This window comes from Podarcis muralis, chromosome 3 (genome assembly GCF_964188315.1).
Source record: "Podarcis muralis chromosome 3, rPodMur119.hap1.1, whole genome shotgun sequence".
Lineage (NCBI taxonomy): Eukaryota > Metazoa > Chordata > Lepidosauria > Squamata > Lacertidae > Podarcis > Podarcis muralis.
Genome location: NC_135657.1, coordinates 114,359,103 through 114,372,520, shown reverse-complemented (window position 1 = coordinate 114,372,520; position 13,418 = coordinate 114,359,103). Strand labels below are relative to the sequence as shown.

Genomic DNA, 13,418 nt, shown 5'->3' with positions numbered 1-13,418 from the left:
GAACTTCATGGATGAGCCAGAACATGAACCTGGGTCTCCCAGTACAAGCCCAACTCATAGAAGCTTCTACATACTTATAATGAGCTCCACTTAAAAAAATGAAACAGATACCACACACATCTTGTGCAAAAAGGATAGAAGGATGAACTTATGTAAGCTGTGTGAAAGTGGAATGAGTTCAATACTCATTAGTTTGAATTTCACAACTCCAGTCTATCTCATGAAGTAGCTTAATCACCAGATAGAAAGAAATGGTTAATGCTGAGATAAGCAGATCTTCTTTTTTGGTCTTGGCCATAAAATGGACAGGATTTGCTCTGAATAACAACCAGCCTGTGAAAAGACTGAATCATTGATAAGGAGTTATGAGAATCAAATAAATTGTGCAGTAAATGATGATGGAAGTTCCATTGAATCCATTTTTCTCCTCACATCTTCAACACTAACCCTTAAAGGAGAAGGGGAAGCCTCATTGCTCCTTGTCTCTTGTTCCTGACATAGCTTTTGCTACCAATCTTCTCAGCCGAGAAGCTACAAGCCCAAGCATACAAGCCTGGAATGGTGTCAAGCGGGTGCTGCGTTACCTGCAAGATGCCAAAGACTTCTGTCTCAAGCAGTCAGCCAAGGGCGACGTCAAGTTGACGTGCTGCGCAGACAGCGATTGGGCGAATCTGGAAGACAGGAAGTCCGTTTCTGGTATGGTGGTGAAGTTCGGGGACTCTTTGGTTGGGTGGGAGTCCCGAAAGCAAAGTCTCATAGTGCTCTCCTCTACTGAGGCTGAGTTCAGTGCGCTGTCTGAGATTTGCAGGGAACTGGAGTTCTATGTGTGCTTGGTTCAAGAGATCTGCGGAGAGTGTTGCTTGCCCATCACGGTTTGGGAGGACAAACAACCCTGTCTGAAATTGGCAGAGTCTGGGCAGTTTAAGGCCAGAACCAAACACCTAGACATCCGTTTCCAGAATGTGTGTCAGAGTGTTCAGTTGGGATTAGTGGAACTGAAATATTGTCCCAGTTCGAAGAACCTGGCAGATGAGTTCACGAAACCGCTGACCTTCCAGCGTCATGGGGAGTTCTGTGAAGGTCTGTGTTTGGGGTAAGTGGTCACACTTACATTCTCCCAGTGCAGGATAAGAGGGGGTGTGAGGTTTGGTGTTTACAGGGTTAACATCTCTGTGTGTCCTGCATCTGGGGAGGAGCTTTCCCAACATCCGGGAAAGCTGAGTTCTTTGTTTGTGAGTTACTTTCACTTTTCTGCGGAGAGAGGCAGAGAGACATCATGTCTGCTGTTTCTGATGGAGTGCTTGTTGTTTTATCTGTCTGATGTAAATAAAGCTGTCTAGTTTAGAAGAACTACAGCGTGTGGACTCTCTCTTCACTCACAAGTCAAGCACTCGCTGTGCCCGTTCTGCTACAAGTCCGGGAATTCTGTTGCTGTGGAAACGTACCGGACCGGTCAGTTCCTGGGTGATCTGACTGGTACTGGTAACTCCTGACCAACTGTTGCCCACCTGTGGGCCTCCAGATGTCACTGGACTGCAACTTCCATCATCCCTGGCCATTGGTCATGCTGGCGAGGGCTGATGGGAACTGGAGTCCCAACACCATCTGGAGAAACCTCAGGTTTGCTAACCATGGTTTAGAACAGACTTCCTCAACCTTGGCCCTCCAGATGTTTTGAGACTACAATTCCCACTGGTCCTGCTAGCTAGGGATTGTGGGAGTTGTAGGCCAAAAACATCTGGAGGGCCAAGGTTGAGGAAGCCTGGTTTAGAAAGTGCACTGCAGTATCTATCACTTCAGTCTGGTTTGGATGAGCTTGAATAGTAAGTAGGTCAAGGCTGGCTGCAGGGGCTGTTGACAGAAGCAGATTTGGGGCAGCACAACGGGTTCTGCTGCCACTGGTATAGATGCACTGCATCCCCTCTTTGACTTGTGCCATCTAGTATAGACCCCCACAGTGCCACCTGATTGATAGGAACGATGTCGCCAAGGTATTGTTATAAGTGTTTTTGGGGGGACACCTCTGAACCCAATAATGAATGTCAGAATCTAGCGAGGAAAGGAAAATGCAAGGTACAGAAATGTGCTAGAAAATGAATTCCTGGCTGGGCTGCTTGAATGCAAACTCTTATGAAACAATGCCAGGCACCTACACAGAAAGTTCACAGGTCTGTGCAAAACAGGGGTTGCCAAGGCGATGGGGAGGACTGTGAGCTGACAGGAGAAAGTGCCCTTTTACGGGAGGTTTGGGTTTTTGGCAAGAGGTGTACTGGGAAGAAGGAGGAGGACAAAGGCCAGGCCTCCACAAACAGCTGGGCAGGCCAGAAGTCCACGCAGGAGCTGGAAGTCAGAGCTATATTGGCTACTGACCACTGAGCCTCTTGGACTTGCCGATTGGAAGGTCGAAGGTTTGAATCCCCGCGACGGGACGAGCTCCCATTGCTCTGTCCCAGCTCCTGCCAATCTAGCAGTTCGAAAGCACATGTGATGGCCTGGGATTCCGATTCAGAGAGTGAAACGGAGGAATCCCAGCCGGCACAGGAGTCCCCGCCTCCAGGGCCGGCTGAACTGGGGCAAGGCCTTGATTCTAAGGAGCCTGCACCTGTGCCGGATCCTCAGGAGCAGGCCCCAGGTGAATCCATTCTGGCTCCAGAGGTGGTTGAGGACTCAGTGCCTACAGGTGAGTCTCCCCCTGGGCCCAGTAACCCTTCAGCCTCTCCTGAACTGCAGAGGCTTAGGACAGAGAGGCGAAGGGAACTGGTTTCTCCCAGGAGGAGTGCTCGCCTTAAGGCCAGGAGAGGCGGGGCTCCTGGGGGCCGGGGCCGCCCCTGGCCTTAGAGAAGATAAAGGCCAGTCAGCCCAGTCCCAGGTTGCGGGAGCAACGTCGTTGTTGAGTACCTTTGCTTACCCGGACCCAGACCTGATCTTCCAGTGTTCCTGTCCCCGCCCGGCTTCCTGCTTCGGACCTCGCCTCGCACCTTGTGAACTATTTCCAGGCTAGTGACTCAGGACTGAACTTTGACTACGGTAACAGTAACCTTCCCCCCGGGACCAGCACAGCACACCAGTGCAAGTAGATAAATAGGTACCACTGCGGCGGGAAGGTAAACGGGGTTTCCATGCGCTCTGGTTTTCGTCATGGTGTCCCATTGCGCCAGAAGCGGTTTAGTCATGCTGGCCACATGACCCAGAAAGCTGTCTGTGGACAAACGCCGGCTCTCTCGTCCTGAAAGCGAGATGAGCGCCACAACCCCATAGTTGCCTTTGACTGGACTTAACCGTCCAGGGGTCCTTGACCTTTTTACCTTTGCCTTTTACTGACCGGAGGTGCATTGCACATTGCACATTGCGGCAGCCTTTGGCTATGTGCAATAAAACTGACTGATTGACTGACTGGAGGTGCTGCAACACAGATACTGGGAGCCATGTCTGACTGCTGCTTTGAACCGCAGCTTGCTGAAGCTATGACAGGAGTAACAGGAGACACCTAGGGTTCTGCACCCCCCCCCCCATTGCAGATTTCCAGGCGTAAATATGTGCTAATAGAACATATTTCTTAAAGACACTAGCCTCTGCTGTGCCTTGCTCTTTCCAACGGAGACAACCCTGAGAAAGGCCTGGAATCTTGCACTGCTCAAAGATGTAACAGAATGAATGTATGCTAAAGGGCAGGACTGAGTGTGTCAAGATGACACCACAACACAGATGGCCCACAGAGTGTAGTACCTGATCCAGAAGTACCTTTCTGAGTATATCAGCCATTTTGGTTGTGGTAGGTAAGCTTGAAAATGTGTGCACACATTGATGCTAAAAAGAGCGTGATAATGCACAAACAGAATGATAGAAATAAAGATTCTTTTTTTAAAAAAAAATAATTTTTATTAACTGGCCAATAAATCAAATTAAATCACATTCCAAATTACAAAGCCGAATTTTAAATTTTGTTGGGGGGTCCCATATTTCAAGATCCGAGGGGGGATTCTGATCATCTTCTTGCTACTGCATTAATGTCCAAATCAGACCAAATCAGTCCAAACAGAGTTCATAATTCTATCCAGTCTTATCTTGCTGTTTCCACATCACATCTTGTTCATATATTTTCTCTTATTTCTTTATGATCTCTTCTGATAGTCTCCTTAAGCCGATAAACACCAATATTAATCCTGTGTGGATTTTTCCGTTCTTCCAATTCTCAAATCGAGATGGTTTCCATATATCATCACCTTCATAGATAACATAGTTCTTTCCATCATTATCTCGCAAAACTGTCGCTCTTGAGTCCCTCTGAGGAGATTCACCCACAGTATAGAAGCAGCTCTATTCTCTATTTCTCCTTCCAGACTCAAAACCTCTGACAGAACTTCCCAATATGGCGACGGCAATTTTAACTGCGTCATTCCAGAGCTCTTATACATTCCACGCTCTTCTTAAAACATGCTTTGGTTCGAAAGTTTATCTCCCCACAGTCTTAAATCCACAGCTTGAGTCCTTAAAGAAATCAAGATTCTCTGGTTTCTTTCCCCAGAGTGAGTGGGGAAATTCTCTGTTAAAAGTGGGATTGGTATAGTGTAGCGTACCCCAAAACTTAGTAAAGCTGTGTGACATATCTGCTTGAATGAATGCATAAATTCATTATTCCAAAGAACAATGAAATGTGTTACCAAACAGAATTGTTGTTGTTTAGTCGTTTAGTCATGTCCGACTCTTCGTGACCCCATGGACCAGAGCACACCAGGCACTCCTGTCTTCCACTGCCTCCCGCAGTTTGGTCAAACTCATGCTGGTAGCTTCGAGAACACTGTCCAACCATCTCGTCCTCTGTCGTCCCCTTCTCCTTGTGCCCTCCATCTTTCCCAACATCAGGGTCTTTTCCAGGGAGTCTTCTCTTCTCATGAGGTGGCCAAAGTATTGGAGCCTCAGCTTCAGGATCTGTCCTTCCAGTGAGCACTCAGGGCTGATTCCCTTCAGAATGGATAGGTTTGATCTTCTTGCAGTCCATGGAACTCTCAAGAGTCTCCTCCAGCACCAGAATTCAAAAGCATAAAAAGAAACCAGGCAAATTTATAAAGGGAGCAAAAGGAAGTTCTGACTTTATTATCTGCTTCCTAATTTGTGCTGATGACTAGCTCACTGAATTCAGTTACCTTATCAGTAACGTAGCCAGAATCATCAAATGAACAGAAAATATCAAAATATCTGGGAAGAGTACTAAATTTCTGAAGGAATCAGCCTCTCTCTGGCCTCCCTGCAATGTAAAAAGGAGATGACCAACAGATTCATCATTCCAGTTCCACAAAGACAAAATCTTTAACTTAAGCAGAATCTTATTAAATTGGGCAGTTAGAAGAACAGAGGGCAAAACATTAAAACAAGTGAGCACTAAAGCTTTCCAGTACTGGTAAATAGTTAATGTCCGCAAATAGGAAATTCTGACAATTTCAGAATGTGTGGAACTGGAGGTCATCACAGCAAAGTGCCTCTGAACCCCACAACCTTACATGTAGTATAACTTCAAGTCCCTGAACAAATTTCTCATTTTGGACCCAAGGAATGATTACAACAGCAGCAGCAAGAATGTTTTTTTTTTTCCTAATGGGGAAAGTGGTCAGCTTCACGTACACCATGCCTCAACCCTTAATCATGTACACGTTTCATCATTATTTCTGAGTTCTAAAAATTAATGTTTTAAGGGGAAACTACTCATTGCAAACCTTTCCTGTAAGTCATCAGTGCTGACAGGACTACAGATGTGTCAGTGGTTCCACAATGAAAAGGGAAGGCAGAAGAGGAAGATAAAGCTTGCTCATTTAGCTAATGTCTTCGTGATAATTGCTGTGTGGTTCCTACCACCCAGGCGCTTACCTCTAAAAATATGCTGTACTGTTGCAAACCAAGGAAACTGGAACTCATCCTATTTTTTGTACTACAATATGATGTGTCGGTCTCAGAGTTATAAAAAGGTCACTGAGGCTGTGCAAACTCTATACCACTGTCTGTGTTTTTGTGCTATCTTGATTATTTCATTGCTTCATGGCTGCTGTCCTCAGCTTAAACAAAATATAATAATAATAATAATAATAATAATAATAATAATAATAATAATAATTTATTTATACCCTGCCCATCTGGCTGGGTTTCCCCAGTCACTCTGGGCAGCTCCCAACAGAATATTAAAAACATGATAAAACATCAAACGTTAAAAACTTCCCTAACCAGGGTTGCCTTCAGATGTCTTCTAAAAGTCAGATAGTTGTTTATTTTCCTTGACATCTGATGGGAGGGGGTTCCACAGGGCAGGTGCCACTACCGAGAAGGCCCTCTGCCTGGTTCCCTGCAACCTCACTTTGTATTCCTCATTCTCCCATTATCTGTCACCATAAATCCCATTATCTGGTTTGGCTTCCATTAAAAATCATTTTCATTATTTATTAAATGTTTACCCTGCCCTTCTTCCCAAATGAGCACAGGGTGGTAAAGAACAAATTAGCAAAATATTATTGAATGTACTTAAGAACATTAAGAACATCTCAAAGTAGCCATCACATCTAATAATTTCAAGGTTGCCAGGAACAGTGTCTTTCAACCATCGGATATCTGAACATTAATGAAGGAGACAGACATACTTCACCAGGGAGAGTGGAACCTTCACCAAGTTTGCCCTGTCGCAGGTTCACACCAACTGGGCAGCACCCAGGAGGACAAACAGGGCCTCCTCTGCTGATTGTTGTTATCTGAGATGTCAATGCCATCTGGGCAGCACCGACCCAAGAGCAGCATTAGCAAGAAGCCTCCCACCACCACCACAGGGCCAAAGATGGTTAATATTAGAGGAGTCACTCAAGAAAATAGGGACAATTGGAGGGTCCACCTTTGCTGCTTTTGCAATATTTGGTTTACTTACAGATGCACAGGTGGAGCAGAGGTGGAAGAAAGCAGCACAGCAGCCGTTAGATACGCTGCCCCACATCAGATCTCCAGAGAGATACCTGCATCATACAGGGCCTACGCATCTCACAACTAGTGCTTATCTTTCTCTTCCTCCACAGTTTTTCACAGAAACAACCTCAGATCATTTGTGATTGTAGCATGAGATTGGGACAAGAATACCTTATAAGTATGGCAGAAGTTGTGCTGAAGGCCTCTTGCTCTACAGAAACCTTGCTCTCTACAAAGTGCTGCAATCATTTAATTACTTGGGATAGTAATCAAATTGGCCTGGCTGGAATATGTCCTTGAACTCTAGTATAACACTTCTTACTTGCCTTGGTGGAAGATGGAGTTGTTTGTGAGTGTGTCAAAACTAGCCTACGGTACAAAGGTAAAATTCACATTTGTTCCTCTGCCTAGCTTTGCACCAGGCAACATTCACTTTTGGCATGTTCCCTGGAAGGTAGCTCAAATGAGGATGCAACCCCCAGGCTGAAAAAGGTTCCCCATCCCTGGGGTATAGGATTGCATTCCAAACCACCGTAAGCCCATGTATCTAGATTATTTTACCTCCTAGTTATAATAATAATAATAATATTTTTTTATTTATACCCCGCCCTCCCCAGCCAAGGCAGGGCTCAGAGCGGTTATCTGGTGATCTCCTAGAGTAATCAAATGAAATTTGAACATATGGCATGATAAAAGTCTGTAGTTCTGTCAGGACAAGTTATTTGTTGTTTACTGTTGTAACAATTGTTTTCTCAAAATTTATCCTCTGTACCATGAAAATGGGACACACATGGTGCTGTGGGTTAAACCACAGAGCCTAGGACTTGCCGATCGGAAGGTCGGCGGTTCGAATCCCCGCGATGGGGTGAGCTCCCGTTGCTCGGTCCCTGCTCCTGCCAACCTAGCAGTTTGAAAGCATGTCAAGTGCAAGTAGATAAATAGGTACCGCTCCGGCGGGAAGGTAAACGGTGTTTCTGTGCACTGCTCTGGTTCGCCAGCAGTGGCTTAGTCATGCTGGCCACATGACCCGGAAGCTGTACGCCGGCTCCCTCGGCCAATAAAGCAAGATGAGCACCACAACCCCAGAGTCGGTCACGACTGGACCTAATGGTCAGCGGTCCCTTGACCTTGACCTTTACCATGAAAATAAATGAAAACATTTAAAAACAATGCACGTCTACTCAGAAATGTTCCATTGGGTTACATGGGTATTACTCCCAGGTTACTGGGTACAGTTATTATTAATCTTCCACATATTTTTGGAAAGTGTCTGTTCCCTATGCATTTGGAGCACTTCTGCCAATCGCTGAAGACAATACTGAGCTTGATAGACCAGTGGCTGCTTTGGTATAAGGCAGCTTTCTACATTCTCTTTTCTCCCTTTTGTCTACAACCAGAGCTCACTCGTGATCTCCAAGGTTTTACACATTGAGGGCAGAGATATAAAGGACACCCCCCCCCAACACACACATTTAAACACAGAACTACAAATTCCCAGCAACCTTAACAAACTACCATTCCCAGGAGTCTTTGGGAGAAGTCGTGTGCTTTAAATGGATGTGCTTTAAATGTACGGTTTGGGTCTACTGCTATGTGGGGTACATATACTGGTGGTATAGTTACAGCATATCCTCTGTTCTGTCATGGTAACATGGGGTTGTATGCAACTAAATACAGTGGTACCTCGGGTTACATACGCTTCAGGTTAAATACACTTCAGGTTACAGACTCCGCTAACCCGGAAATATTACCTCGGGTTAAGAACTTTGCTTCAGGATGAGAACAGAAACTGTGCAGCGGCAGCACAGCAGCAGCAGCAGGAGGCCCCATTAGCTAAAGTGGTGCTTCAGGTTAAGAACAGTTTCAGGTTAAGAACGGATCTCCGGAACGAATTAAGTACTTAACCCGAGGTATCACTGTAGTTGTGCTAGTGGAAGCCGCCACAAAAAAATATTTCCACTAGTGCAATGGTGATTCCCCCTTCTCTTCCTCCACATGCACTCTGCTCTGTCTCCAAATCTGCTCTAAAAGGTTGGGGGAAACCCCAGAACAGATTTAGGAATCGCATAGGGAAGGAGAGGAAGAGAGGGTTCTGTTGTGCAAGGAAAACCCTTGTGCTGAGGGAACCTTAGCTGTAGCACTGGGATGACAACCCATGGACACAGGGGTTGCTGATAACGAGGCCCCTTTTAAAAATCCTTCTCCCCCTCTCACTGTTCTACACTGAAGTCAACGAGATGAAAAATCTTTGTAATATATCTGGAGGCAGCAATGCTTCTGAACACCAGCTGCTGGAAACCATGAGAGGTGCTCTTGTGGTCATGTTCTCCCTGGTTTCCCACGAACATCTGCTCAGCCCAAAATAAGTATCTGATTGGTGAAAACAGGATGCTGGACTAGATTGGCCTGATTCAGCAGGGTCTTTTTCAGATCTTATGTTCTTAGCTGCTGCAAAGATGCACCATAGGTGCTATGTGATCATGGTCTGTCATAGTTTAAGATACAGCATAAGTGTGCACCTCCTCTGTGCCATCCATCACACCCACCTCTCCACACCATTTTAGCCATGCTAGCAGTTCCACTGGCCTATCTTGGATATTCTGCCGGTGTATTTTTGTGCTAGAAGTGTAGCTCAAGTTCATGCAGTATGGCAGGGCTTCCGTCAAACCCCACAAACCATTAACTACCAGCTCTCAGGTATAGGATTGCTCTGTTTCTCAACCTTTTCCTCTGGCCCAGCATACCGGATAATAATGTGAACCAGAAAACTGCATGGAAACAGACAATGAATTACAAATGTTCTTTCTCTTATTCCAGATGTATATCAAAATCCTTCTGATGACTTTATTCATGCAGCAGGCATGTTCCTTTTCTTTTCATTACTATGTCATCCTAAGCTTCCCTTCCAGCTAATTCCTGCAACAGGTTAAGGCAGAATATAATAACATTCCAGCTTTCAAGCATGTTTTGACATATTTTGCAAAGTACATTTTAAGAGAGTAGTCCAAGAAGAGAAATACACACACACACACTGTGTTTCAAACTTTAAAATAAACAATTAAATAACAGCAGCTCTGAAAGTGCAAAACAAAACAACAGCAATGTGTAAAGCTGCCACAATTGTATATAGAACACTCTTTTCTGCAGGTGAGTTCATTTCTGGTTCCTTCTGTGTAAGATCCTTATTTGGGCATCTTATCTTTCCAGTTCGGCTTCCAGGATTTCTCCCCAGGTGTCCACATCCATGGGATACATGCTCTTTTCTGGCAAGGCAACACGGGAATGAATATTGCTATATTTCCCGCTCAGCCATTCATACTTCACCTTGCTTTTCCAGTAGTTTCTCAGGAGCGTGACCTGAGGGTGGGAATATGAGAAAGGCATGAGCAATGAATTAAATTAAATGTGACACATTGGAACTTTTTTCATGCAGGTTGTACCATGTTAAAATACTGCTAATGCACAAGAGAAGGTAAAAGAAATAAATGAGACTACATTCTAGCCATTATAGGTTTAACATTTGCTCTGCTGATCTATTCAAGCATTATATATGAACTGAGAATGACTTCCACCAGAAAAATGTATTTGCAAGTTAAAATGAACTCTCAAGATACAGGTTTACTACTGCCCACTAGTGGACTATGGAAATGTTTACCCTAAGGCTAGGCAATGTGGTATTGTCTAGATTTTGCAAGCCTTTGAACTCCTATCATATCTGACCACTAGCCATGTTGTGGGGGCTGGTGAAAGTTGTAAACCAAAATATACTGATGTGTGTACCATGTTGGATATCCTTGTTTTATAGCAGTGCAATGTAAGATTAAGAGCTTAACAAGCAAAGCAATTCAGTAATTACTGTGGCACCAGACATGTGCTGCAACTGTGCTAGCCAAAGGGCTATTATATCCAATGTATGGTTAGGAGATGATTATTTTCAGAAATAATCAAAGATGATTATTTTCAGAAGCCTTGAGAATGCATTGTTCTCTTTTACATATTGTTTTTATTGATTAAGAGGGGGGGAGCTAAGCTATGTTTTTCTGTACTATTATGATGCTTTGTCAAACCACCTTGTTAAATGGGAATGGAACTTGAGATGAGTGGCCCTACCAAATGGCAATTGAGCCTAACAACTTGGGTGCTATTGTGCTTGGACTGAAAATCTGAATGCAAGATCTTCATTCACCACCACAGTTTCAACAGTCAAATGTTTACCTTCCATGAATAACCGTTTCCTCTGTCGTCGTCAATCTCTCGCTGACAGACAGCCCTTACAGTCAAGCAATGATGTTTCCATAAATCATCACAGTTCTCAATGGTCTGATTCCAGCTTTTGCATGTCACTGCAGCATTGCATAAACTCTGAATGTCAAGTTCACTAAAAACTTTTAAGCTGACTTCTAGCGGGAACAGCTGCACAAAATCTCTTTGGCATGTTTTTATCTTCTGCTCAGAGGGTTGAATGGACAATTTCTTACAGGTAGTACTGGCAACAGTCTGCTTGTTTCTTCTGGAAGTTGTCTGCTTAGGGCCTTTCTTCATAATTCAGATATTGTTAAAATACCAACCACCCTTTCTGGAAAAAGTAGAATTATCAATGAATGTTGTGTTAACTGATGTGGAACTTGTAACATCAATTCGGCTTAGAAACATTTAACTGATTATTGTTGGGCCCCATCTGCACTACACATCTGAAGCTGCATCATACCACATTAAACACGCATGATTACCCCAAAGAATCCCAGGGACCATAGCCTGTTATGTGTGAGAGTTGTTAGGATATTCCTATTCCCTACACAGAACTACATTTCCAAGAGTTCTGTGGGAAGTGTAGCTCTGTAAGGGGAATAGGGGTTTCCTAAAAGCTCTCAGCACACTAACAAATTACAGTTCTTGTTAAGTTGTGGGTGAACATATCAGACGACACAGCGATTCTTCAAACAGCTCTTGTTTATTCCAAGGCCAGAACAGAACTGAACTGAAGGGTTCAGCCAGCCTGCTTATATAAAGCTCCACTAGAACGCAACAGTAACTATTTTCTGTAACTATCCAATCACTGAACGTCACTTTCATTCCCTTTTTTGCATATGTGGACCTGAGTGAAAACTATCTACATTATCCCCCTGCTGGCCCAGGGTGAGAACTTCAGTACATAACAGTTCTCAGGATATTGGCACGGGAGGAGCTTTAAAATGGTATGAGACTGAATGTGGGGCCTGGACAGGTGGCAAGGCTGCCTTAATAAATGCAAAAATGCACAGCATTTTTGGGCTGCAAAACAGCATTGCTCTTTAGCCTGCTGAAAAAGGAGACTGAGAGGAGATTTGATAACTGCCTTCAAATATCTTAAAGGCTGTAGCATGGAAGATGGAACAAGCTCCTTTCTCCTGCTCCAGAGGGAAGGACCTAAACCAATGGCTTCCAGTTACAGGAAGAGAGATTTTGACTAAACACCAGGAAGAACTTTCTGACAGCAAAAGCTGTTCGACTGTGGAAAGGTGGTGGGCTCTCCTTCGCTGGAGATTTTTAAGCAGAGGTTGGATGGCTATCTGTCATGGATGCTTTAGTTGAGAGTCCTGCTTTGACCCTCAGGATCCCTTCCAACTTTAAAATTGTATGATTCTATGTTTTGGGACTTCCTCTCTTGACACTATTTCCCCCCAGGTTTTCATAATATGTATTAATCCTTTTGGGATCATCCACACTTCTGCTTGTTCCGCCGCTTTTAAACCTGCTCTTTACTGTGGAACTGGAGCAAACACTGGTCAGGTTTTTCACAGAATGATGTTTGTGCCATTCCGGCAGAAAAGAGTGGGTTTCCCCAAGGAAAGCAGCGGGGCAAACGGAAAACTGCTTGGACTAGAAAGCCCCGGGCAAGAGGAAAACATCTTGGACCTGTGGTTTCTAGCCACTGGACAAGCTGAGTGTGGACAAGCCTGTTAAAAGTGGAAATGAAACAAAAGGCAAACACAGAAGTAGCAACTGTTTGGATTTGAGGAAGGGGAAATAACTACTGTAAAGACATATGAATGTAGCTATGAGTTGCAACTAACATAAAGAGCCATTAGATTTTTCTGGTTTGGTCCCCCCCCCCCCCCGAGTTTAAAATGTATTTATTTGTTTCTCTCCCTCCCCCCAATCACCCGAGTTAAAAACGTATTTATTTGACTTTAATTTAAAAAGTGGCCATGTGCAATTGGTGGCTATGCAACTTCTCTGAATTTCTGTATTTGGGCAGCTAGGCCTTATTCTTATTATTAAGTAATTAAATTTGTATGGACTGTGAGCACCAGAAGGTGCTAGTTACTTTGGGTCAGTTTATCGAGAATGCAAGTGTTTTGAGGAAAGTATTTTGCATGTGTTTTTCTTGGTAGCCCTGGTAAGTTTTGAGAGGACTGAGGCGAATTGACTCGGCCAAGCTCAGGCAATGTTTGTTTACACGGCCAGCTGTGGCCAATGGGAGCCTCGGGATACTCTCCCAC

The 13,418-nt window shown here is 44.4% G+C and overlaps 1 protein-coding gene across 1 annotated transcript; it reads right to left on the bottom strand.

Moving 5' to 3' along the window:
• Positions 1 to 9,735: 9,735 nt before the first annotated feature.
• On the bottom strand, positions 9,736 to 13,399 carry FBXO48 (F-box protein 48). Its single transcript, XM_028722058.2, has 3 exons — positions 13,244 to 13,399; positions 11,152 to 11,512; positions 9,736 to 10,293 (listed from the first exon to the last, which is right to left on the bottom strand). The coding sequence occupies exons 2-3, from the start codon at positions 11,476 to 11,478 to the stop codon at positions 10,132 to 10,134; spliced, it is 489 nt and encodes a 162-aa protein (XP_028577891.2). The 5' UTR covers positions 11,479 to 11,512; positions 13,244 to 13,399; the 3' UTR covers positions 9,736 to 10,131.
• Positions 13,400 to 13,418: the final 19 nt, after the last annotated feature.